The 24292-nt window shown below is 43.3% G+C and overlaps 1 protein-coding gene across 2 annotated transcripts in view; it reads left to right on the plus strand.

Annotated features, from left to right (window-relative positions):
* The window catches only part of LOC111141692 (proprotein convertase subtilisin/kexin type 2), a 260865-nt gene that overhangs the window by 136840 nt on the left and 99733 nt on the right, over window positions 1-24292 (plus strand). For both annotated transcript variants that reach the window (XM_022494453.1, XM_022494454.1), the window contains one exon: window positions 5931-5968. In XM_022494453.1, the coding sequence (XP_022350161.1) occupies window positions 5931-5968 (38 nt within the window). The remainder of the gene's footprint in view (window positions 1-5930; window positions 5969-24292) is intronic.

Below are 24292 nucleotides of genomic sequence, written 5' to 3' on the forward strand. Positions count from 1 at the left end.
CTCTACCACCCCCCCCCAATTTAAACTCCCAACTCCTCCACTGCTTTGGTCATCTACTGCTGCAGAATATACTACCCCAAAATTGAATGGCTTAACACAACCACCATTTTCTTATCTCTCATAGTTCTGTGGGTTGACCAGGCTCAGCTGGGAAGTCCTGCTACTGGTCTCTCTGGGGTCTCTCATGCCATAGGGGTCAGAATGCAGCTGGAACTAGTCTCAACTGAAGGCTTAACTGAGATGCTAAAATGGCCTGGCCTCCCTCCCACTCCATGTAGTCCCCGGACGTCCCCTCTCCACGTGGTCTCCCCAGAAAGATAGCTGGATTTCTTACATATAGCTTGGGGGTCACAGGAACAGTCATTCTAAGCTGCCACTCCTCGTCTAGGCCAGGCATGGAATGCGCAAGCATCATTCAGCCACTTTTTTTTTTAAGATTTTATTTATTTATTTGTCAGAAGGAGAGAGAGAGAGCACAAGCAGGGGAGCAGCAGGCAGAGGGAGAAGCAGACTCCCCGCTGAGCAGAGAACCTGAGGTGGGACTCATCCCAGAACCCTGGGATCATGACCTGAGAAGAAGGCAGATGCTTAAAGTTCTGAGGCACCCAGGCGTCCCATCACTCAGCCACTTTTATTGGAGGAATGGTCTCAGGGCCAAATTCCAGGGAAGGAGGAATAGGTTCCACATCCTGGTGCAGAGTTAAACAAAGGATTTGTGGCTGGCTTTAATTCAGCACATGCTTATTTGGTGTGATAACTGAAGAAGAGAAGAACCACCAAGCCACTCTCCAAATCCGCTGTTGAAAAGCAAGATGAGCACATTTGGGATACGAGCGGCCTCCCACACTACAGGGACAATGGTCAGCAGCCTCATACCATGCCATTGGGCATCTCTGCCCTAACACCTAGAATGTGAAGTGCAATGGTGAGGCTGGGAGCGTCAGTAAATAGTGTGGGATCATTTCCCAGATATTTGCTAAGCAAAATATTATTCTCCAACAGGATAAAGACACACAGATACTGACTTCATACCTAAGAGCAGAAACAATGTCATATTTCCTAATCATTGCTCTCTTTATTTTGGGCTGTATGGAAAATAGTTTGATTACCTGCATGTGGGAGAGTCAATCTATAGATAGCTCCATTTTAATAGTCATTCATACTTTCTGGTTGCACAACTCAGAACTAGACCAACATCCTCTGTTGGATCCAATGACTCCATACATACTCAATAAATATCTGCTGCTTTCATGTAGGTGCAACTTAATGTCATTTCCACACACTACACATCAGAAGGAGAGAACCTCCATGGTTATCTGTTGCCCACAGGGGCAGAAAGCATTTCTTAAGGGTTTGTTCTGATGTTCCAGGCATGGAGATGCCAGCAAGGACCCCACTTAATGATAACAATTCACCCCTTTCATCGCAAACAGAGTTGTTTGGTGTTGGGAACTTGAACTAGAAAACAAGATATGGCCAACAAAACACGGAGATGGATAAGAGCCACCCAGCCCAGGCACGATTCTGGACAAGTGCAGGCTATCAAGGTTATAGATGGTCAGTGAAGGCAAGAGTCAAGGACGTTAGCCAACATCAGATGGTGCCAAGGAGGTAAAACTGAAGACCAGGGAGGCAGGATCAGGGAGAGCTTCAAGCTGAAGCAACAATAAAAACCCAACATTTCTTGGGATGCCTGGGTGGCTGTCAGTTAAGCATCTGCCTTTGGCTCAGGTCATGATCCCAGGGTCCCGGGAATCGAGTCCCACATTGGGCTCCCTGCTCAGCAGGGAGCCTGCTTTGCCCTCTGCCTGCTTGTGCTCTCTCTCTTTCATACAAATAAATAAATAAAATCTTTAAAAAAAAAAAAACAACCTAACATTTCTTGAGTACTCACTATATACTAGACACCACCTAACAATTTGGAAACAGTCACAGTTATCCTCTAAGATTAGTGCTATTGTCCACATGTTGCATATGAAGAAACCGAGGTTAGGGAGGCAAGAAACTACCCAAACTGATCTTACCCACCATCTTCAGTGCTTGAAGCCCACCCCTTGGCTCTGCCTCCCTGGTGAGTCTTTGTGAACCGGATCTCATCCTTACCAATGGAGGTTCAAGCTCAAGGATCAGGCAGTCAGCCGCACCCTCCCAAGAGAGTTAGAAGTCTGCCTCACATAGAAAAGCAAAGTTTTCTCCCCTAACTTGGGCTTCACTGGTCTCAGAAGGACTAGTAGGGTATCTGTTCCAGTTATTATTCCTGTATGACAAATGACTCCAACTCTTAGCAGCTTATAGTAACTATTTATTTTGCTCGTAACTTTGTGGCACGGGAACTCAAGAAGACAGTCTGCACTTCTCATTTGAGGTTTCTCATGCAGTCAAGGGCAGAATGCTGGCTACCCAACAGTCATCTGAAGATTCAGCTGGGGTGTACATTCATGGCTCATCCCCATGGTTGACCACTGACGTTGGCTGCCGCAGCTCAGTTGAGCCTTTCATACCAAGGGCCACACAGGAGCTTCTTCCTTGGCTATTGACTTCCCCTCCTCCCTCCCTGAGTGGACAAGTGTCCAAAGGGAACAAATGGAAGATGCCTGGACTTTTCTGACCTAGCCTTGAACGTCATGCAACATTTTATTGATAGAGGCAGTCATAGACCAGTCAGATTGAAGAGGGGGAGAACAGCCTTACCGATGTGTGGCATTGTTATACATCTCAACTGAATTACTAACATTGTAACTAGGAACAGGTCTATGGAGCTCCTTGCTAATTCTCTGAGGTCTCCAGAACCACCAGAGCTTTCTGAGCATTTGAAACATTGTGGATTAGACATTCTGAAAAGACTCAAACTGATGATGGGATACTAATGTAAACTATAACCAAGTAATTATCATTTGCATTCCACATTGTGTTATGATTGGCTGGTGATGAGTTGGTCCCCACTGTAGACTGGGAGCTATAGATACCTGAAAGCTCAGGTTCTGTGTCTAAATTGTCTGTTTTTCCAGGACCTGCATTGTGCCTGGTGTTCACTGCTGAAAATAACCCAATTAGTGCAAAATAAAATTGAATACATTCATAATACAAGAATTAAAAAATAAATAAACTGATTGAGAAAATGTATTTAGTACACTCCACCTCAAAAGATAATCAAATAGACAAAAATATTAAAATACTATTTCATTACCGGTCCATTATTTTTATGCTTTAGTTCACTATATTTTTTTGAATCATGTCTGTCATTCCCCCATTGTTCTATCAGTAATCTCTTCTTTCTCAGACTAAAGTCTGTGTCTGTACCAACTTAACACTCAGACTTCCCCTTAACCTAATTAAAGATCCTTAATTTTAATTGGGCTAAAATTATCTTTTATTTATTTATTTATATAATTTATTTATATAAATAAAATTATTATTTAATTTTAATTTCCTTCAAGTCTCAAATTATCTTTGCCTTGATAGTTTCCCTTCGCAGAGAAGAAACTACTGTTTCTCAGAAAATTTCTCTCCCAGACAACTTACACTATCAGAACATGAGGTCATCTTTTAAAAACTGTTCCCCTGCATGGACTAGGAGCTTATTCTGTCCACTCCATGCATCAACCTGCATTGCCGTAGCTCCAGGAACGTTTACCCTCTGGGGGAAATACCCAGGTGTCTGAAGTCAGCTTGATTTATTGTGGGGGCGTGGATATCACCTGAAATTGTGGGTGCTGGATGCTCCTGCCTTAGAGTGTCTGGGCAGGTGACTTGTACCTGGCTTTCCCGAGGCTTAAGTGTGTATATACATGCACCACAGTCTTCTTACACACTACAAACATGAATAGAAGGATGACCATGCAGAGGCCCCTGGCTGGCTCAGTCAGTACAGCCCATGACTCTTGATCTCAAGGTTGTGAGTTCAAGCCCCACGCTGGGTGTAGAGATTACTAAAAATATAAATAAACTTGAGAAGTATAATTATGCCCAAAAAAATTGATTCCCCGCTAGGAAAAAAACATATTCTCTGTGTGCCCACTGCAGGTGTGTTTTTAATTTATCTATAGGTTACAAATGTTTTGCCACATTGACTTCACAAAATGTAACCAGTTTCAACAAATACATACAACAATTTAATTTCAACGCAACATTCTAAGACCCAGTAGATTTTTGAAAATATTTCTGCTCTTCTGCATTATTCACATGACTCTAATGATGTGGTAGATGACAGTGACCAATGATGACAGCAATAAATAGAACATATCAAGTGTTTACTACAAGCTAAACACACTTAATGAATTGGCCCTCATCTTGAACACTGTTCTGCAAGGTAAATAATATCCCCATTTCAAAGATAAGGAAACTGAGGCTTGGGGAAATTGTGTCACTTGGCAGAAGCCTCACAATGATTATAGTGTCTGAGTGTAGAACAGAACCAGATCTGCTGGTCTCCGTAGCCTGTACTCATCCCCAACCCATCCCACAGCTGAAACAGACCATTTCTGAATTAGGGTCCAGGACAAGGGCTGGCAAACTTTAAAAATACTAGTCCTCGAATCTTCTGACCCCTGTCTTTCTGCAGTCCTTGGGAGGGGGTGCAGGAGAGCAGGAAATGTAGGATGGTGGATGGGAAGTGACAGGCTATCCTCTCCCAAACTACAGAAAGCAGTCATGAGTAACAGCAGTAATTTGACATGCTTTGCATGCCAAAATACCAGCAGCAAAATGTAACATATGTTCTGTAGGACAATGACTTCCAGTCCAGAAATTTCTTGTGTAACCGAAAAAACAAAGGAGGATTTTTTTTTTTTTTTTTTGGAATGCAACATCCCAATCCCAGTTCTTTTTGCGGGGTAAAGCTCTATCTGCGACCAGGCCTTAGGGTGCTCGCATGGGAGGTGCCACCTATCAGAGGAACTGAATGATACCTCTAGGTTTTAAACACAGCAAATCCAATAGAGCTAGTAAATGCCACCGAGCTATGTGCACTTCACCATTCATGCCGCTTGATGGAGAAGAAACCAAGCCCAGAGAGGCCAAGCACCTCACCTGAAATCATGCAGCCAGCCGGCAGCAGGATTGGAATTCACACTTCGGGGTTTTGACCCCAAAGTCTATGCTTGTGACTGTGACACCCAGAGATGCAGGTTTTGTGAAGAGCTGGGTGCTGCAGAGGTTATATGGCTCTGCAACCCTGGCTGAGAGCTTTCAACATGGCCTTGAAGTTCCATGATACTTTCTGAGGCCTCACGGGTAAGGGAATGCAGTGGTGTTCCTAACTCTACTGTTGCAAACACTCTTGGGCAGCAAGATGGGCTACATCCAGGAGAAAGCACATGGCTTCTGCTGGGAAGCTCAAGGTCACAGGCTTCCTAGAAAGCTATATTCTGCAGGGACAAGATCAAATCTCACCCAGGACACTTCACTGGACACCATTTGCTCTCTGAGAAAGTGCTTTTCCCATTCAGCTGTGTTTTTCTGATTAACCCATGCCAGAGAAAATTCCCCTAGTCCATTGCTGTCTGTACCCTGTTAAATAATAATCGTCTTTCCTCCCCAGGGCCAGTTTCATCTCAGAAGAAATGCCAGTTGATGCTTTGAAAAATGTCAGGATTTCCACAAATCTTAGATCACTGCTCTGACGAGCCATCCATCTTGCAGACACTAAGCCCCTTAGTACGGACATGTATGTCAGAAAGTCTTATCCTGGGGCCGCAGATCTAACTGGCTTCACTCTTCTGACGCTGTCTAATGGCAGCTCTCTCCCCACTCTGGAGGTGCGGCCCACCCTCACTTGGGAATGGAAACACAAGGACGGGCCTGAAGCACATGTGCTAAGCCCACTCCATTCTCCTGGCGCCAGCCCCATAAGGAGGGTGTCTTCTTGAGCATCTTCCCTGAGGACGCAATGGCGGGTATTAACCTTCCATCCTGTGGTGTTCTTTTCACAGGGATTGATTATCTGCACCCGGACCTGGCCTCGAACTACGTAAGTACAAGCTGACCTGGGTGGCTGCACGCGCACACAGAAACACATGCACGCATAACTACGCATGTGCGTTCCAACAACCCCTCTTGCTGGAGCCACAGCTCAGGCCAGAAGCAAAGGGACAAGGCCGGGGGTCTGGTAGCCTGGAATGGTGGTGGCTTTGTGAGAAAACAATCAGGAGACTTGTGGTCTGAAAGAGCAAGCCCAGAAAATAGGGAGAGGTGGCAAGCTTTAATACCCACCCTAGCTGAGGACATTGAATTGACTGGTGGAAATGCGCCATTTGGGTTCTTGCTGGAGAAAACCAACGGCAAAAAGCCAAAAAGAGGAGCAACTCACATCACAACCGTAGCTTTACCAAAGCAAGGACGTCACCTTTTTTTTATTGTGTTTGTGTTTATGAGCACCCCGCCCTGACTTTCCCCCGCAACGCTGAGTCCAACCTATGATATCCTTTGACAAATAAGACCTATTCACAGAGAATCATGATACACACCGTTGAGCTAGGTCCATGCGCTCTAACTTTTTACCTAGCAAATCACACGCTGCTTTTCCTGGTGGAACCTGCAAACCCTTTCAACATAAGAGATCGCTTTATGTTCACCCCCAGGGAGTACTCTAGCCAAGCCCTGCTGTGTCCGTACTAAGCTATACTTCTCCCGTAACCTCCAGGTCGAAGTATTTTTTTTTTTTTTAATATTACTTTAGTTAGCTGAAGAGTCTCATCTTAAGGAATGCTTTCGGTTCAACATTCTGGGTCATTCGTCCTAGAAACTATGCACATGCACATTGCAAAGAGAGAACAGAGATTTTCTGTTTATTGCGTTAAGAATGGGGGGGGGGGAGCACCCATCTGCTGAGCTTCTATTAACTTCATGGGTCTTATAAATCTAGAGGAGTATCTGTTGGACTAAGCATCTTCTTAATAAGGATAATAATTAATAAGAATAGATTTAAATGAATCATTGGCACAGTCCAGCCAATACACCCCCTCAGAAGGAAATGACAGAAGTTAAACCAAAGCTTTATTCTCAGAGATGAGAATCCACCTTTATAGAGAAGAGAAGAAACTCCCCGTGAGTTGTAAATTCTGCCAAAGCACCCATCTGCAGGTCTGAGGAAGCAGATCCCTCCCTTGTCTCTGGGACCTTCTTCCCCCACTGCTCGCAGGGTGGAGCTGTCCACCTGACTATTCCTTCTGTTTCCTTGAAGGTTCTGCCCCATGCAGGGCCTCAACCACATCCTCCAATGACCTCTCTCTCTCTGCCTCCCCAGAAGAGGAGATTGAGAAACGCATGTGTTGCATTTGCTGCAAGGCTCTGACACCCAGACGCCTTTCCTTAGGGAGAAATGGCAAATGGATGATATCCTGCTGGGCCAGCAGGTTCGTCCCCACCATGCTGCTCCCTGCACAGAGGCATTTATATTTTTTTCCAGGCTGATCAGGGAGCCCCACCGTCTCCAGGACCCCAGTGCTTCACAGAGCAGCCAAGGAAGGTGCTATTCGCTTTCACAAACCAGTGTTACCGCATCTTACAACTCATAGGACTTTAAGGTTAGGGGGGCCATCAGACGGGCTGGAAGCTGACAGTGTATGGCCTCCCTCCAGCTGGTGCAGCCCCCATGCAGGTCACTCCCATGTCCAGTGAAGGTGATAATCACTACGCTATGGAAACATCCTGAAGTCACTATACAGAGAGTGACCTGCGCATCCTTCCCTTCTCCCCGCCCAGCCCATGTGCTTCTGTGACAGGCTGCCCCCCAATGCCTGTTATCAGATTAAAAAGAGATAGTAATTCAAGTGGAGAAAATAATTCTCTGAGGCTCTGATGAACTACAGGTGTATCACTAGTCAAGAGGGTGGTTCATCTGCCAAAAACCCTGAACAATGCTAGGGCTTCTATGAGTGCTGTGTCCATCCGTCCTTTTTTTTCTTTCATTCTTTCTTTCTTTTTTTTTTTTTTTTGTTTCATTCTAAAAAATTTTTTTCTAATTAAAAAATAAATAACATGTTCTCAGTAGAAAATTTGGGAAAGCACAAAATAAATTCAAAACCTGCCATAACACCATTCTTAATATTTTAGCATATTTTAGACTTCTAACGTGAATATTTTTTAATAAAATTGGGCTCTGTTGTATATACAGCTTCCCTCCTACTTGATTTGTCATAAACATTTTTTATATTACTAAATATTCTTCAAAACATGATTATAGGGGCTACGTAGTCTTGTCTCCTGTTGTAACTTATTTGGACATTCTAATTCCCAGTTGTTAGACAGCTAGGTTGCTTCCAATGCGTGTCTCATTCAAAGATGGAAAACGATAGATGGTGACAAGGAGGATAGAGGGACTCCAAACCATAACCTGCTAAGGAGAGCTGAAAAAACTCGGGGGAGAAAAGATAACCAAGAGACACATTAAATACATTTTCAAATAGTTCAAATTCTCCATGAGAAATGAGACATTCAACTTGTTCAGGACTTTCCCCCAAGAAAATCCCCACCCGTGGTAGACAGCTGCAGGAAGAAGAGTGTAGTTCAGTTAAAGGAAGAACTGTCCAATGATTGAGGCTAATAAATAAAAGGAGCTAGCTCTCCCAGGAAAGAATGAGTTCTCCATATCTGAAAATGGTCAAAGGGAGGGTTGATGACCATTTGGTGGGAATGTGGAGGCGATGACACCATGTCCTCTAAATTCAAACTAGATGTCACCTAAGAATTGAACAGGAAATGTGAGTTCCATACAAAACAGCCTCCATCCAGAGGAAGATCTGAGTCTTTGACATTTATCAAACATTTGGATCCTTACCAAAAAATTACCTATAATTACACATGGCTGTGAAGTGTTTCCGGGTCATTGGTACAGGTGAGAAAACAACATCCAAATACCTCCTTCTCAATTTCTCAGTGGAGAACTTGAACCTCAACAGGTTGGTTCCAGTCAGTGTCTCTCTCACTCTGTGTGGAGTGGACAGTGACAACTTTGAAGCTACTAACCAAATTTATCTTCTTTATTTGTAATTAAAAATTTTACACTATAATTAACAGAACAAGGATGGCAAGTGGAATAGAGCCGCCCAGGAGAGCAATGAAATCAGTGGACGGTGATAAGCTCAAAAATTGTTTGAGCAAAGGATTAACAGGCAGCGTCACACCTTGTTAGGTGACTTAATGGCCTGGATGTGATGAGCTTGCCTAGTGCCCTTCTAGTGACATGTGCTTTGGGTTTCTCCAGAAGCAAAGCTTGAAACCAGGGTCAGAGTGCAAATAGTTTATTTGGGAGGTGATTCTCGGAACCAAGGATAGAATGGGGAATGAGACACAGAAGGCAAGGCAGCCAGTAAACAGTGCATTATCAAAGTTACCATGGGGAGCAGCTCGAATTCGATCCTGCTGGGGAATTCAGGAGATGGTGTAGAACATGCATGAGCTCCCTGCAGAGGCTGGGGTATTTATACATCAACTCCTTTTAGTTGTTGGTTGAGGGCTTGTCCTAGGGGATGTGGATATACCTTCTACAGTCTCAGAGAAAGCCCTTGGCAAAGAGATGCTTGTACAGGCAGTTGGATGGAGTTCCCCAGGGGATGGGTGACGAAGGCATATAGGCCTAGTACCTGCAACAGTCACCACGGGAGGATGACTGTTAATTTATTACAGGTTACAGTAAACAGAAATGTACTGTGTTGTAAAAATTCCTTCTCACTACTGATTATTTTCAGTGAGAAGTGAAAATTCTAACAGAGGTTTTTGGACAGCTGTAACAAAAATTTCTTGATAAACTTAACAAAACATTTTCCAAAGCAGAATTAATTTCAAAGGATCTTAATTCCATGTATTAAAAAAGAAGAGGGGCACCCAAATGGCTCAGTCGGTTGAGCATCTGACTCTTGATTTTTGCTCAGGTCATGATTTCAGGGTTGTGAGATCAAGCCCCGAGTCAGGCTCTGCACTGGGTATGGAGCCTGCTTAAGATTCTTTCTCTCTCCCTCTCCTGCTTCTCCCGCCCTTGCTTATGAAATTCCTCTCTCTCAGTAAAAGGAGAGAGAGAAGAATCTGAGTATGCTGGTACTCCAGTGTTCTTTCCATTTAAACTGAGAATTGAAATCCTTTGAAAGCTGCAAATCAATATATAAATGTAAGTCATTAGTGTTCATTTAATTCAACAAATCTACATTGAATCAGTTGATTGTTAGGAGCAAAAGATAATAATACCACTTTTATAATTACTTTGTTATTCTGTGATTGAATTTAATCAGAGGGATCTTGTCCGACCGGTCAAATCTCACTATTCCAAATGATTAAAATCCTCTTTTCCCCAACCCTTCAGGAATAACATGAAATGAGTATTGGCCAAGAAACAATTTTAGACAAAGTCAAAATCAGAGTTCCTCTACCCGGTTCTCTCTGTGCAAACTGCCCAGATGTATGCTCTAACTCCACTGAACCCCTGTGTGTTGAGCCACTATGTGCAAGTCTCAGAGGGAGAGGGAAAGCAGTGATGTTCTGGGTGTTCTCCAGAGGAGCATGAGTCAGTGAGGACACAGGCATGGGATGCATCTAACAGGGGAAAGGCAGGCAGGCAGGGCTTGTTTTTCACTTTCCTGTGTGGCCCCCGAGCAGTGACGACCACAGGCCAGTGCTCACAGTACTGGTTCAAGCCTATGGGTTCTTCAAGGTCTCTAAAACAGAGGACTCCTTCAAGGGCACATGATATGTGACTGACGAGGCGGCTTTCAGTGGACGGGCAGAGAGAGTGGAGCTGAGGGTCTCCTGTTTTGCTCCAAGCCTTCTCTGCTGGATCTACAGAGGTGAAGAAATGCCTAGAGGTTCTGCAAAATCCAGGGAGAGTCTTCTCCCAGTGAGTGGGGTTTTTCTCAGTGGTGGAACTGAGACAAAGATTTAAAGGCAAGTCGTTGATTTGAGAGAAGATTCCAGGAAGCACCAGCCAGGGAGAAGACATGTGATACCAGAAGGGAGAGCAGCCAGGAAAGGGTTTGTTAGGAAGCCAGTAACCACTGAGGGCTATGGGAGCTTATTCTCATTGTAGAACTCTGGAAAGCAGTGTAGATGGAACCCTCACAGAATTACCCACAATGCTTGTCGAACAGTGGTTGAGGACTATGCCTCAGAACCAAGTTCAAGGGGGGAGCTCAGGAGGTTACCTCTCTGGCTCTTCTGGCCTGTCTACCACTGTACAGAATAGGGTCAGAGGACAGAGAACAGAGAGTCTTCAGACACAGAGTGGCAAGTGCTGGCAGTTGGAAATTGGCCAGCATGTGAAGGTAGGGTTTCTAACAACATGACAACATTGGAAACTGAGTCAAACCTGAGTATGACCCCTGGCTCCCCAAGTCATAGTTCTGCAATCTTAGACTATGAAACCATTAAACTCCCTTGAACTTTAATCTTCTCATTTGTGGAAAGGTCAAAAAGAATATCAGGTTTGTCGTGCAGTATTGTTGAGGTAACATGTGTATCAGACAGATAACAGATGTTCAACATACATTCATTTCCTTCTCAAAAGAGTTGAGATCACAACTCTGCACCATGGCAGCCTGTCCTGCTGGAGGAAAGCAGGGGAGTGCCTTAAAAAGCCAGCGCAATTGCTCAGTGCACAACATGGTCAGCTCAGAGTTATCATCCAGACCAAGTGTAAGGGCATGAGAGAAAGCAGAAGCCAAAAAGTGGAGGTCACCGAAGTAAATCTAAAAGGTCTCTTTGAAAGATAAAAGTTTGATTTTATTTGAAAAAATGAAAGATTTATTTGAAAAAGAACATCCAAGCAAACAGAAGATAGAGGGGGAAAGAAGACCCATTGCTCACAGCCAGGGATGTAATGAAGAAGGATGGCCCTGAGAAGCAGAATCTCTGATCCACATCCAGCTTCTCTGTCCCAGATCTTTGAACTAAAAGAATATTCGTGGATATTCAGAGGGGAGGGCCAATTCCCAGGTGAGTGAAGGGATTGTAAAATAACAATTTTTCCAAATGAGGATTTCTCCGGGCCAGGAAATGACATCTCCTGATGTTTCGGTGATTGCCGGGTAGGACACAGGCATCTGCCCTAGGGCCTCCATCTTTCAGCTGGGAAAGTGTGGGCCACTCTCTGAGCAGCCTCGAGACCCTGTGCTGAACATTGGTGCAGATTCACGTGCTCTTGTTGGAGTTTTCCATGGATTCTTGACTGCACCAAATGTGGAAGAGTGTGTTGACCAACTACTCATCCTTCCCAAGAACTATAGCTTCTGAAAGAAAGCACCCTTCCCAACTCTTGACTTTGAGCTGGGCCTTGTGACTTGTTTAAAGCAATAGAGTAATACACAGGTGTTGTGCCAGTTCATGGATGAGGTCTTACAAGGGCTTGTATGTTCCCATGTGCCCTCCTATGCCTCTACTGTCACCATTAGAAGAGCATGCCTGAGCTAGCCTGCTGGATCCAGGAGGTGGTGAGGAGCTGGCAGAGTCTGAAGCACAGCCACCCAAGTCAGTCCATAGAACTGCAGTAAGAAACAGAGCCACCTTTCTGACCCCCCCCCCAATGCCATCTGAAACAAGCAAGCTCAGCCAAGAAAGCAGAGCCGCCCAGCTGAGCCCAGCCTAGATCATCAAACTCCCAGCTGAACCACAGACCCGTAAGTGATATAAAAGCTTATTGTTATATACTGCTGACATATTCTGCTGTTTTTATGCAGAAGCTGTTAGAGTTACCGATGCTTAGACCCCCTCCTCGGTCTTGATGTCCCGTTGATTGCCATCCCAACCTAAGGTGTATTTCTTTGAAAACTTCCCCAGATTCTGATGATTTATCTTATCATTCATGTTGGCACTTGACCCATTCATTTGTTCGACAATGTTCTTCCTCGATAAGGCATGGCTACATCACAACTAGATCACCAGCTCTTTGTAGGAAAGTGTGTACTTTTTTATTTTGTGTACCTCTTAACATTTAGCACGATGGTTAGCAGACATTTAATAAATCTTTGTTCAGTTGCATTGAATATTCATTCATCATTTTTACTTTCACAAATAAAATCGGGCACTAAATCATATGATGGACCATCCTCTGCTGGAGATGAAGGGAAAGTCTAGCAGGCAGAACCTTCTAACACCCTTTTCTCAACCACCTCCTAGGTGGATGGCCTCATTCCATTCCTCATGATGCTTGTCTCCAGGGAGAGGGAAAAAGAGGACCATGGAACTAACTGAGGTACCCATGGCCGAAAGCCTAGAGAGAATATGCCTCTTGGTATAGATAATACACATGCAGGTAGTCAAGAGCTATTTCTTTTCTGTAATGTCCAGAGCTCATCGGGTGGTAGAAATGCAATTAAGTTCCTGTATGGGAGAGGACAAATGATGCTCTTTGGCTCAGCTCAAAATTGGGAACGTGATATTTTTATGCTCCAGGGTTACTTCACCAGATGAAATTCTTATAAAAGAAAAAAGCCTGCCTCTCAGGACCTGCACTTTTCTATTATTTTGATGGGTTCTTGACAGGTAACTGTCCCCGAAGAGGGACCTCCAGAGCACTGTGAAGGGCTGCCGGCTCTGAGCCCAGAGGAAGTGCCTTTGAGCTTGGCAGTGGTGTACACACCAGGGCTCCAGGTGGCAGGTGGCCTCTCTGATGAAAGGACACCTGCTGGACATGCTCCCAGTCCCAAGCCCTGAATGACTAGATGCTGTGAAGTACCGAGCACATGCATGGCTCCACGCTTTTAGACCGATTAATATTTAAGTAACCATATTAATATTGCATTCGAAATGGAGGTTTAAACAACCTTTATGTCTTATTGAAAGGAGGAGTTGGCTTCTTTCGATGTACTTGTTAATGCTGGTCAGATTCTAGTAAGCACTTTATCACCATGAAGCCAGACTGATTACTGGGGATAAGAACTTTTTCTTAATCATTTGAACAGATCGTCAGTCAAATGACTATCGTTTGACTTAACCCATGTGCTAGATGAATCTTTTCACTTTTACAGGGAGGTCCTTTGATAGAAAAATGGGAGAAAATAAAATCTGGTTTAACTAAAATGAAACTGCTCATTTGGACCTAGGTGTATAATTACAGCCAAAAGCAAAGAAAGAAATATATGAATAATCAATTTTGCCATGTTGCTCAGTTGACTAGCTTTTGTTCCATTGAACTGGGTCAACATTTAAGAGACTTGTACTGAGTTTCTACCATGTGCAGGATGCTGTACTAGGGGCCTGGATTACAAAATGTGAAAAATCTGCTCCCCACAACCAGGGATTTCAGAGTTCAATAGGAAAAGCACACTTATAAGTATATAATTAAATTATAATGTATTCAGTGCCATCCTGGAAATAAAAACACTGCCCACTATGGGAACACAACAGCAAGACTAAGCAAGTTAGCCCTAAAAGTTAGAGAAGGAAAGATCCTTAAATGCATTTTTAAATGTTCTCTTAGGTTGATACTGCATATGAGTTCATTTAGAAGCTTATTCTATATGGTACTGAACAAAGGGTGATCAGATTATAATTGGTTTCATCTGGAGATTTGCTTCCACCAAGAAGCCCAGACTAAAAGTCGCCCACAATAGTCATTTTCTTACCTTGAATTCTCTAAAGTTCTTTGACACAGTCTCATCTCTTTGACTAAATTTAAATGGCTTAAAGACCAACGTAATGTCTTTCCATTTTTTGTTCATGAGAGAAACAGCTGGAGGCCTCCTTCCCCAAAAAGATCACTGGTAGAGATTCTTCTATAAATAAATGACTGAATTGTCGATGGATGGATGGATGGATGGATGGATGGATGGATGGATGGACAGATGGATGGATGCCGGCGAAATAATTAGGATTTTATTCTGCTTATCACCAAGAATACCTGTTCAGAAAAAATACAGTAATATTTATGTGACATGACAAGCCACAAGGAAGTCATCTGTGCAAATGTCAAGAATACTTTCTCTGTGGCCTTTGTTTCTTTCTTACTCTCCTCCTCATTATCAGAGACACCCATCGAATTCCCAAGATGTGAAACATTTCCTAGGTTTCTGACTTTGGCTTTTTAGCTCAGAGAATCAAGCACCCTTAGGTGACCTCCACTTTGCTTGCAGCAGACCTCACAAATAATTAATTTGCCAGTATCTCCTTACTGCAGCTGTGACAACAAACACTGCACCTACTAAGGGGACATCAATGCTACCCTCTTCCTTTCTTCATGGACATATTTCCCAAACCCCACTTCCTTAAAGACACAGTTCTGAATACATGAGTGAGCCTGCCCAGGTTCCTAAATCCACACCCCCATCCAGAAAGAGAGAGTGGGTGGCCATCTACAAGGCCTCTCCATGTCTTGTTGCCATGCCACAGAGCCCAAGTGGGTATGTCCACTGGAGGCTGGTCTATGTGAGGTCATTGTCAGGGCACCTAAAGGTCTAACCCATCATCTTGGTTTTCTGAAGTGGCAACAAAGACTGAGAAACGATGCCCAGGCCTCAGGGAAAGAGGATTAGACCCTGAGTCATGGATATTTCTAATGTGTAATACATCTGTGTAGTTGTATTCAAGAATCATGAGGACCATGCTTTGATTTCAACCAGATCCCATTCTTCTCTTTGAACTCTCTCCATGATTTTTCCCTGAAGCCAAAGCCTTTTTGTGGTAGGCAGAAATCTAAAATGTCCCCATGATACCCACCTCCTGGTGTAAATGCCTTGTATAATCCCTTCCCCATGAACGGGGGAGCAGGACCTGTGAAGATGATGAGATATCACTCCCATGACTGGGTTGTATTATATGGCAAAGTTAAAGGGATTATTGATGTGTAGTTAAAGTTCCTAATTAGTTGACTTTAAGTTAATCAAAGGCGAAGTTATCCTGGGTGTCTTACCTAATCAGGTGAGCCCCTTAAAAAGAGGATCTATAGATCAGAGAAGGAGGAAGTAAGAATAATTTTAAGTAGTAGAGACTTTCTGTTGTCGACTTTGAAGAAGCAAAGTGCCATGTTGTACAGAAAGTGCATGTCAGGGAGTGGTGGGCCACCCCTGAGAAGCTAAGGGCCTTAGTCTTAAAATCACGGGGAACTGAATTCAGCCAACCACCAGTGAACTTGAAAGAGGACTCCAAACCATAGGTGAGATTGCAACCCCAGCTAACGCCTTAAGCAAGGTGAGACTGTGAACAAAGGACCCAGTTAACCCATGATCAGAAACTGAGATAATAAACTGATGTTCTTTTAAGCCACTAAGTTTGTGGTAATTTACTATATGGTAATAGAAAACTAATACAGCCTTCTTGATTATAGTTGAAATTTGAACATTAACTGAATGACTTGCTTTTCCTGTAAGTTAATAAAAACAGACTGTTCTTCACATATTACATTTGTTAATATGTTTGCTTTTAGCTCAAAAATAACTCTCTCATAAATTATTATTCTGCTACAACTAAGAGTCAGGGAAATTTAGTATAGGAGTCAAGAGCTTTTGGGCCTGACCCCCTGAGTTCCAATTCCTTCCCAAGGACTTGCTAACTATGTGACCTTAGGCAAGTTAATCTCTCCGTGCCTCGTCTGTACAATGGGTTAAAAAGAATATTTATTGATAAGTATGGTACTTACCAATACCTTATTGATGGTTGTGATAAGTCAATTAAGTGGTATAGACAAGGACCTGAGAACTGCTCCCAAACATATTGGACACCCTATGTTAAGGAGGAGTGCAAGTTGAAATTTAAGCAACTTGCCTGAGGTCATGCAGCTAGAACTTAGCAGAAGCCCACAAACCTGAGATGATTAGACATCAAAGTCCATGTTCGTAACTTCACACTGTCCCTGTCTTAAGGACACATAGGGAATTCACAAAGACCATTTTGAAAATGAAATTCAAAGAACCAATTAACCTGCTATTCTAACTTTTCATGTTTTCCCCCCAGTTTCTTATTGTTACAAAATGTGCCCAAAATTCATGTAACTTGTTACAGCAGCAATAGAAAACTAAATAAGCCCTCTTCATTGAGAATGATGTTTTCCCTCCACTTGGAGGAGAACAGAACACACAAAACCTTCCAGGTGGCTGAGGGTAGGACATTACCTTTGGCCCCCACCTCAGCTCTGCGGACTCAGTGGGGACCCAGGTAAACCAGATCTGAGGCCAGCAACCACCTGGATGAGGCCAAAACGGCTCCACATGGAAGTCAGGAAATCAAAGGCCTTCAGGCAGCACAGGTATGGACACTGAGGTGGGTCCATGGGCCAAGAATTCATCTCCTGAGTCTTCTCTGTCCTTTATTGATTTCTCAGTCCTTATTGAAATAGATGCCCAGAACATCCCCATTTCTCCAGCACATGTTTTCTCAAAGTTGATACCGCCTTCACTTTAGATTGATTTGAGGGCATTTACCATTTTTTAATCTCTTTTCAGTGCCTCCAAGTGAACAGGGTTGAAGTAAATGGGGGACAGATGGTCTGTTCTCGGTACATGGAAAGGTGGGCTTTGCTAGAAAGGTGGGCAGGGATTTGCCAGGTGTTCTGGTCCAGTCCCTAACTCACTACATAGGAGGAAACTGAGGCCAAGGAGGAATGTGACTGGTCAGAGGCACACAGCAGGTTAGAGCAGGGCCCATCCTGGCACTGAGGTATCCAGTGACCCCCTCACCCACCCAGAGGTATGGCTGTACCTGCCCCCCTCAATGTGCCAGCTCACATCGCAGTTCGGAGCCACACACCTGGACTTTCCTACATGTTCAGGTAAAACCCAGCCCAGGCAGAGAACCAGCTGTGGGTCCCTCTGTGGGAGCTTCAAGCCTCTTGGCCCTCTCTGATCACAATCTTCCCCTGCCAGGTCCTCCCAACCCATCTTCTGCCACCTACACCCTGCCATTCAGCCACCAGAGAGAACCCTCCAGATCAGGTTATATCTAGCCTGCTCTCACTCCTTTGTACCATTTTTGGGTGCCCCCACCCTGACTTTGGTCTACTTTTGACTCCAAGTGCCAGCATCTGCTCTTCTCTGGGGACGATTGCCCTAGGGCTCCTGGGGCCTGCTTTGCCCCACTATTAGGGAACTGATATGTCTGGAAATTGACACTCCTGCTTGACATCATCGAATCTGTGACCTCCTGTGGGAGCATGAAAACCCGGGCTCAGTTCAGAAAATCACTGGGATGCAACTCACCTCCCAGAGCCCCCCACAGGTGTTGCCTGAAATCCCACCTTGGCCTGCCTTCCTCTTCTGTTCTATCCTGCTTCTCTCACTCCTTCACTGGCTTCCCCTGGGAGCACATCTTCCAAGAATCACTTCAATAAATCCCACAAGGCTCCATCTCCAAGTTTTTGCTCTGGAAATCCTGACCTCCTTAGATCTGAGCAATCTGGAACGTGGGCAAAGCTGATTTTTTCATCCTACATGGCCAAGGCAGAGAGAATCTCTGACATAGAAGTAAGATTAGCTTCTCAACCATGGTAACCCTGCTGGCTCCCAACCTACGGGAAATTATTTTTCACAAAGAAAGAACCTTTAATTATCAACGGATAATTAAAACCTGAAGCCAAGTACAGGAAGCCAGGGCTTGGCTCTGAGCAGCGTTCCTCCTCATCATCCCCAGGATGATGGTGAGGTCTGTACTTTGAACGTCGTGCACATACAACCTCTCCACAATGCATGCTCTGCTAGGCAGAAAAAGAATAAGATGTATTACAGTGTGTGGGAGATGTTTTCATTATGCTGTGGAAATAGAAGCCTTGTGTTTTATAGCTCAAACGTTGCCAATTTTTAAAATAAGAGGTTTAGTGTAAATCTAAGCTATTCAGGGAGCATGAATCCAAGGACTCCCATTGAGTGACTGTGAGCAAAAATGCACTGTTCAGTCTTTATGGTCCTCAGTTTCCCCATCTGTAAAACCGATGATCGTCTTCCCTGCTTGAGAATCAAAGGAGTATAATGATGGTCTATATTATGGATTTGAACAATGGGTCTTTGCTGATCTATCAAAAATTATAAATTAAACTCCCCAGAATGCTAAAGCTATTGATGCCATTCTGGTACTATCTCGGACCACCCTCCTTCTTTTCTCCACCGAGCCCCACGAACAGACACAAACATGTCCTCTTCTGAACATGTAGAGGATGTTCCAGAAGACTCCATGGGAAGAAACCAGTTTCTGTGTGGGTGTCAACATGGTGACCAGACAGACACTGAGTCATTTGATACAGTCAGTACCTTGTTGGGATTCTTCCCAGGCACCTTACAAACAAAGAATATATTCTCTGTGAATAAGACCTAGCCCGGGTTCATTAACACCTCAACTAATCACTCACAAGCAATCACAGTCATCCTATCCTACATGACAGCTGGTTTGTGACTTTTCATTTGTTGCTTGGCTGGTCTTCACTCATAAGTCCCCTCACACGGAGAGTTGATTGTTGTCAACAGAGTATAAGATCCATCTTTTCTCTCCCACCTCGTCTCCCTGCCATGGCTGTAATATTTTGATCCCCTCTGGTTAGTTTCTTTTGTCTCTGTCAGCTTATTTGAATCGCAGCAGTACTGATACCCAGTGTTTGTTGAGTATGTACTACGTACCTCTCAAAAATAGGAAACCAAAGATCAGAAGTTAGTGATCTCCCTTAGCTTACACAGCTAGTGAAGAGCAAAATGTGAAGTTCACCATTTGTCACGCCAACTTCATTCAGCTGGGCCCCCTCCACGCTCCCACAGCTAGCAAATGACCTCTGTTCCCATTATCAATATTAACCTCCATGCACCATATTTACAAATCCTTCCAAAAGAAAACAAACCTACTCTGGAAACAATGCTTATAATTATAATCATGGGTATTACTTGTTCCTCACAGGGAATGCTTAAAATATCAATTTAAATGCAAATGAACCTTATCATCCAAATTAGACTCATTCCACTGTGTTAAATTAATATAGAAAATAATATCGAGCACTAAATTATGAGTAATTAATATTGACACAATGAAAAAATTACTCTCACTTCAATATTTTGGGGAGGAGAAGTGTTATCTGCATGTGTTTGCTGTGAGTACTGGAAGTAATAACCAGAACACAGTAGCCCCAGTGCCTGGTAGTGCTGACATGCAGGATAAAATGAGAGAAATATGGGGGGGAAGGCAAATGGCAATGATACATCTTAGGACCACGTAAGCTATTCTTTGGTTCTAAAGAAAGTACACTATCTGGTATCTAAGTGACTACATATTATTTAAGAATAAGTTATTTCACAATTACTGAAGAGCTAGAGGGAGAGTCTGAAAAATTAAAATCTTTAAAATGTGGGGAAAAAAAGAGAGCCTGTGTCTCCTCTATAATCTCACTTGAAGATTGGCAAACCATGATGCCCAGGCCAGCCACCTCTTTTTATAAATAAAGTTTTATCAGAACCCGGGCACACTCATTTGTTGACTTAAGGTCTATAACCCCTTTCACAGTACCATGGCAGAGCAGAATAGTTACGACAGAGACCATCGGTCCTGCAAAACCTAAAATTTTTACTGTTGACCCTTTAAGAAAAATTTTGCTGAATCCACTGATCTAACCAGCCGTGTGTCAAGACACAGGCAAATGACTTTGTTAGAAACAGGAGTCCAGAGTGTTGCAGAGTCCCAGGCCTAGCTCTACTCCTTTCCAGCACTGTGGCATCTGGAAAGCTGCTAGATGGCCAAGGAGCTAGCATCCTCATTTGTAAGCTGAGAAAATTGGGTTCTTGTCTGTTGTAACTCTAAAACCTTATGAAACTCTCCTCTCTTCCAGTAAAATCACTGATTAAGAAGCAAACACTAAATTTATTTTATAGGCAGATGAAATAGTCAAGTACTTGCTTTTGAGAATGACAGACATAAAGTCAAAGTCATGGTCCTTTTCCATGCATGATGCTCTTTATATTAATCACTGTGACTGAGGGATTTCAAAGAGTCTAGCATTTGTTACTGCCTTGGATTCCCCCAGAAGCCAAACCTGAGGTGCTAATTCACAGATAAATAGTTTTAATCACATAGTCCTATCTGTAAACATTTTTGAGCAGTCCTCCAAATACATTCATAGTTATTTATTCACACACTGTATGTATGTCCTACTGTCCCAATGGGCTACGCATATTATGAAACTATTCAGGGAAGAAACTCGTAAAGGGTAAGATAAAAATAAATGCTTAAAACATAATACACACCCATGTCCATAACAGCATTAGTCACAATAGTCAAATTTGGAAGCAACCCGTGTGTCCTGGGCAAGTGAATGGATAGACAAAATATCCACCCAGTCTTGGAATATCACCCAGTCTTAAAAATGGAGGAAATTCTATTTCATGCTACAACATGGATGAACCTTGAGGACATTATGCTAAGTAAGTGAGATAGCCAGTTACAAAAAGACAAATACTATTGGATTCCATTTCCGTGAGGTACCTAGAGTCATTGAGTTCATAGAGACAGAAAGTAGTGATGGCTGATAGGAGCTGGGGCAAGAAGGAGAGGGAGGGAATAGGGAGTTATTGCTTCATAGGTATAGCATTTCAGTTTTGCAAGATGAAAAAGTTCTGGAGATTCATTCTGGAGATTGGTTTAACAATGCAAATATAGTTAACACTACCAAACTGTATTTTAAGATGGTTAAGATGTAAATTTCACGTGATGCTTTTTTCTCACTGCAATTAAAAATAAATACATACTTTTTTAATTGCGCTTTTAAAAAATGAAGTTATCATATGTTATCCCTGCACCCCAATGGATCATTTTGTCCATCCCTTGGGAGGCACCTGCCCATTTTGGAGACCTTTGCACTAAATATTCAGTGTGCAAACCTGTCCGTAGTGTGATCGTAAAAGTTTCTAAAAAAAAAAAAATCCTTTTGCCAAGTAGGTGTTGAGATTTCTCTCTTCAAGGAAGATAAAACAGTATAATAGAATTGGTCCTGAGGAGGGACATGCAAGCATGTGGATCTGAGTTCCATCCCATCTCTGCTACTTAGTTACTATGATTTGAGGCAAGTTCATCAACTTCTCTGGGCTTACATTCCTCAAATGTAGTAGAGACATGTTTTCATTTATTCATTCAACAACTATTTATTGAGTGCTAAAACTATACCAGGAGCTATGGTATATTAGTTACCTGAAAAAATATGTGGTATATTAGTTATCTATACAATATTTGTTGCATAACAAATTACCCCTATACTTGGACACATAAAATAACAGTTTTCATCTCATGCAGTATCCATGGGTCAGGAAATCAGGAGCAGCTTGGCTGGATGGGGTAAGTTCAGGGTCTCTTTTGGGGTAAGATATCAGCTTGGGGCCACATCATCTGAAGGCTCGACTAGGGTAGAGTATCTGCTTTCAAGATGACTCACATGGGAATGGCTGCTGGCAGGTTGCCTCAGTTCCACCCCCTGTGTGGGTCTCTATGAACTGTTTGAGTCTCCTCATGACATGACAGCTAACCACGCTCAGAGGAAATGATCTGAGAGGAAGCAAGATGAAAGCTACAATGTCTCTCATGGTTGAGCCTCAGAAGCCACCTGCCACCATTCTGCAATATCCTATTTGTTCTATGAGTCAGCCTTCTTCATTGTGGGAGACTCAATGCAAGGTCAAGAATACTAAGGGGCAAGAATCACTGGGGGCCAGCTTGGATACGTTGACGCATAAAGTGAACATAGTGCTTACCCTCAAGGACCTTATTGTCTAGAAGTGAAAACTGACTCCAAATAAATAATTGCAGGAAGAATTGTTTATTTGTAACTGTAGTGCCTTGCTAGGATGGAGGAGTACCGAGTCCTATAAATGGGCTTACTGTGAGAAACTTGATCTTCTCTGCTATGTGAGGGAAGTCTTCCCTGGAGAAGAGAACACTTAGGTTGATGCCTTAAGGATGAAGAGAAGTTAGACAGGTATCTGGCAGCAGAACAAATAGCTTGTGCAAAGGCCCTGGGGCAGGAATATGCTCAGCCCTTTCAAGGATCTAAAGAAAGCTTGTGTGTCTGTTGGGGGAAAAGGAGAAGCATATCAATCCAGGGAGAAAATGGAGTGAGATGACACTGGGCAAGAGGAAGGAGATCTGACTGTGTGGCCTTTATGAAACGCAAGGATTTGCAACTTCATCATAGAAGCGGAGGGAATGTTTTCTTCCAGGTAGTGGTGGGGCATGGAAGGAGATGCCTGGATTTGGTATTTTTCTGTCTGCTCCGGAGATGAATTATGAGAAGCTGGGAGACCATCTGGGGGAGTTTTCTAGGAAAAAGATTACTTGTAAAAGAGTTGTCGTGTTTTTTAAAAGAGAGCAAGAGAAAGTGCCCAAATTTAGGAGACACTCACGAAATATTATTGCCCTCTCCTTCTTGAAACAAACGACTCAGAAACACTGAAAATAAGGTGATATCTGCAAAACAGGTATCTCTAAAAAGAGTAGACAAAAGTATTGTCAAATACTGCTATCCTCATTAGGCACCTTGTAAGCTCAGCCACTAGGGTTCAGAAAGAGTCTTGTCTTGGGAAACAGAGGAGGCTTTAGCAGCCATCTTAATCCTTGCTCCGCCATCAGCAGGATCCCAGACCAGCCCACAGAGAGCTCTGAATAGCACTTATGATGCTTAATCAAAAATCATGCAGCGTTGATGTGGAAATTAATTGGATGCTCAGGTTTTTCACACATCATGGAGAGTTAGACATCACAAAGAATTTGATAGGAATATATTTAGTAACTGTATCAGTGATGTTCAGTCCCAAGCAGAGACCTGTGTCTACTTTGGGGCTCATTATATCCTGAATGACAGTGGGTGCTTAGCAAATCTCTTTTGATTATGATGATTAACCACATTGCTCAGTGTCTTTAATAGCTACTGAGGAATTGGGCCAGACCTGGGTTTTTTTTAAATAGGACCCCCTGTGCGATTATGTATTTAATCATTTTTACTTAATGGACTCACTGTTTTAACTTACTGTATGTTACCACCATAATGGAAACCATCGCTGGCTATACAAATACGAAGATCATTAAAAATAGACACACACACCCTAAAACTCCAGGTGCAGAGCCTATGGCGGGTGCAACCCACCCCAAGAAATGCCAGACTGGGGTGTGCCTGTAGCAGGGGAGCTCAGAATGAATAACCAGGTCATCAGTCCCCACAGCTGTGTGTGCCCACAACACACAGCAGCTGATAAAGAATGCAGGAGGAGAATGAGAGGCAGATTTCTCAGGCGAACAACAATGAAATCTACCGTGTGAACCTAAAGAAGCAAAATACATGAAAAGGATAAGAAAATACGCTAAGGCCTAGAGACTACTCAGACTTTGTAGCTCCAGGGACCCCCAGCTAAAAAAATAGAGAGAGAAA

This window comes from Enhydra lutris, unplaced genomic scaffold (assembly GCF_002288905.1).
Source record: "Enhydra lutris kenyoni isolate GAN:26980312 unplaced genomic scaffold, ASM228890v2 scaffoldscaffold6, whole genome shotgun sequence".
NCBI classification, from domain to species: Eukaryota; Metazoa; Chordata; class Mammalia; order Carnivora; family Mustelidae; genus Enhydra; species Enhydra lutris.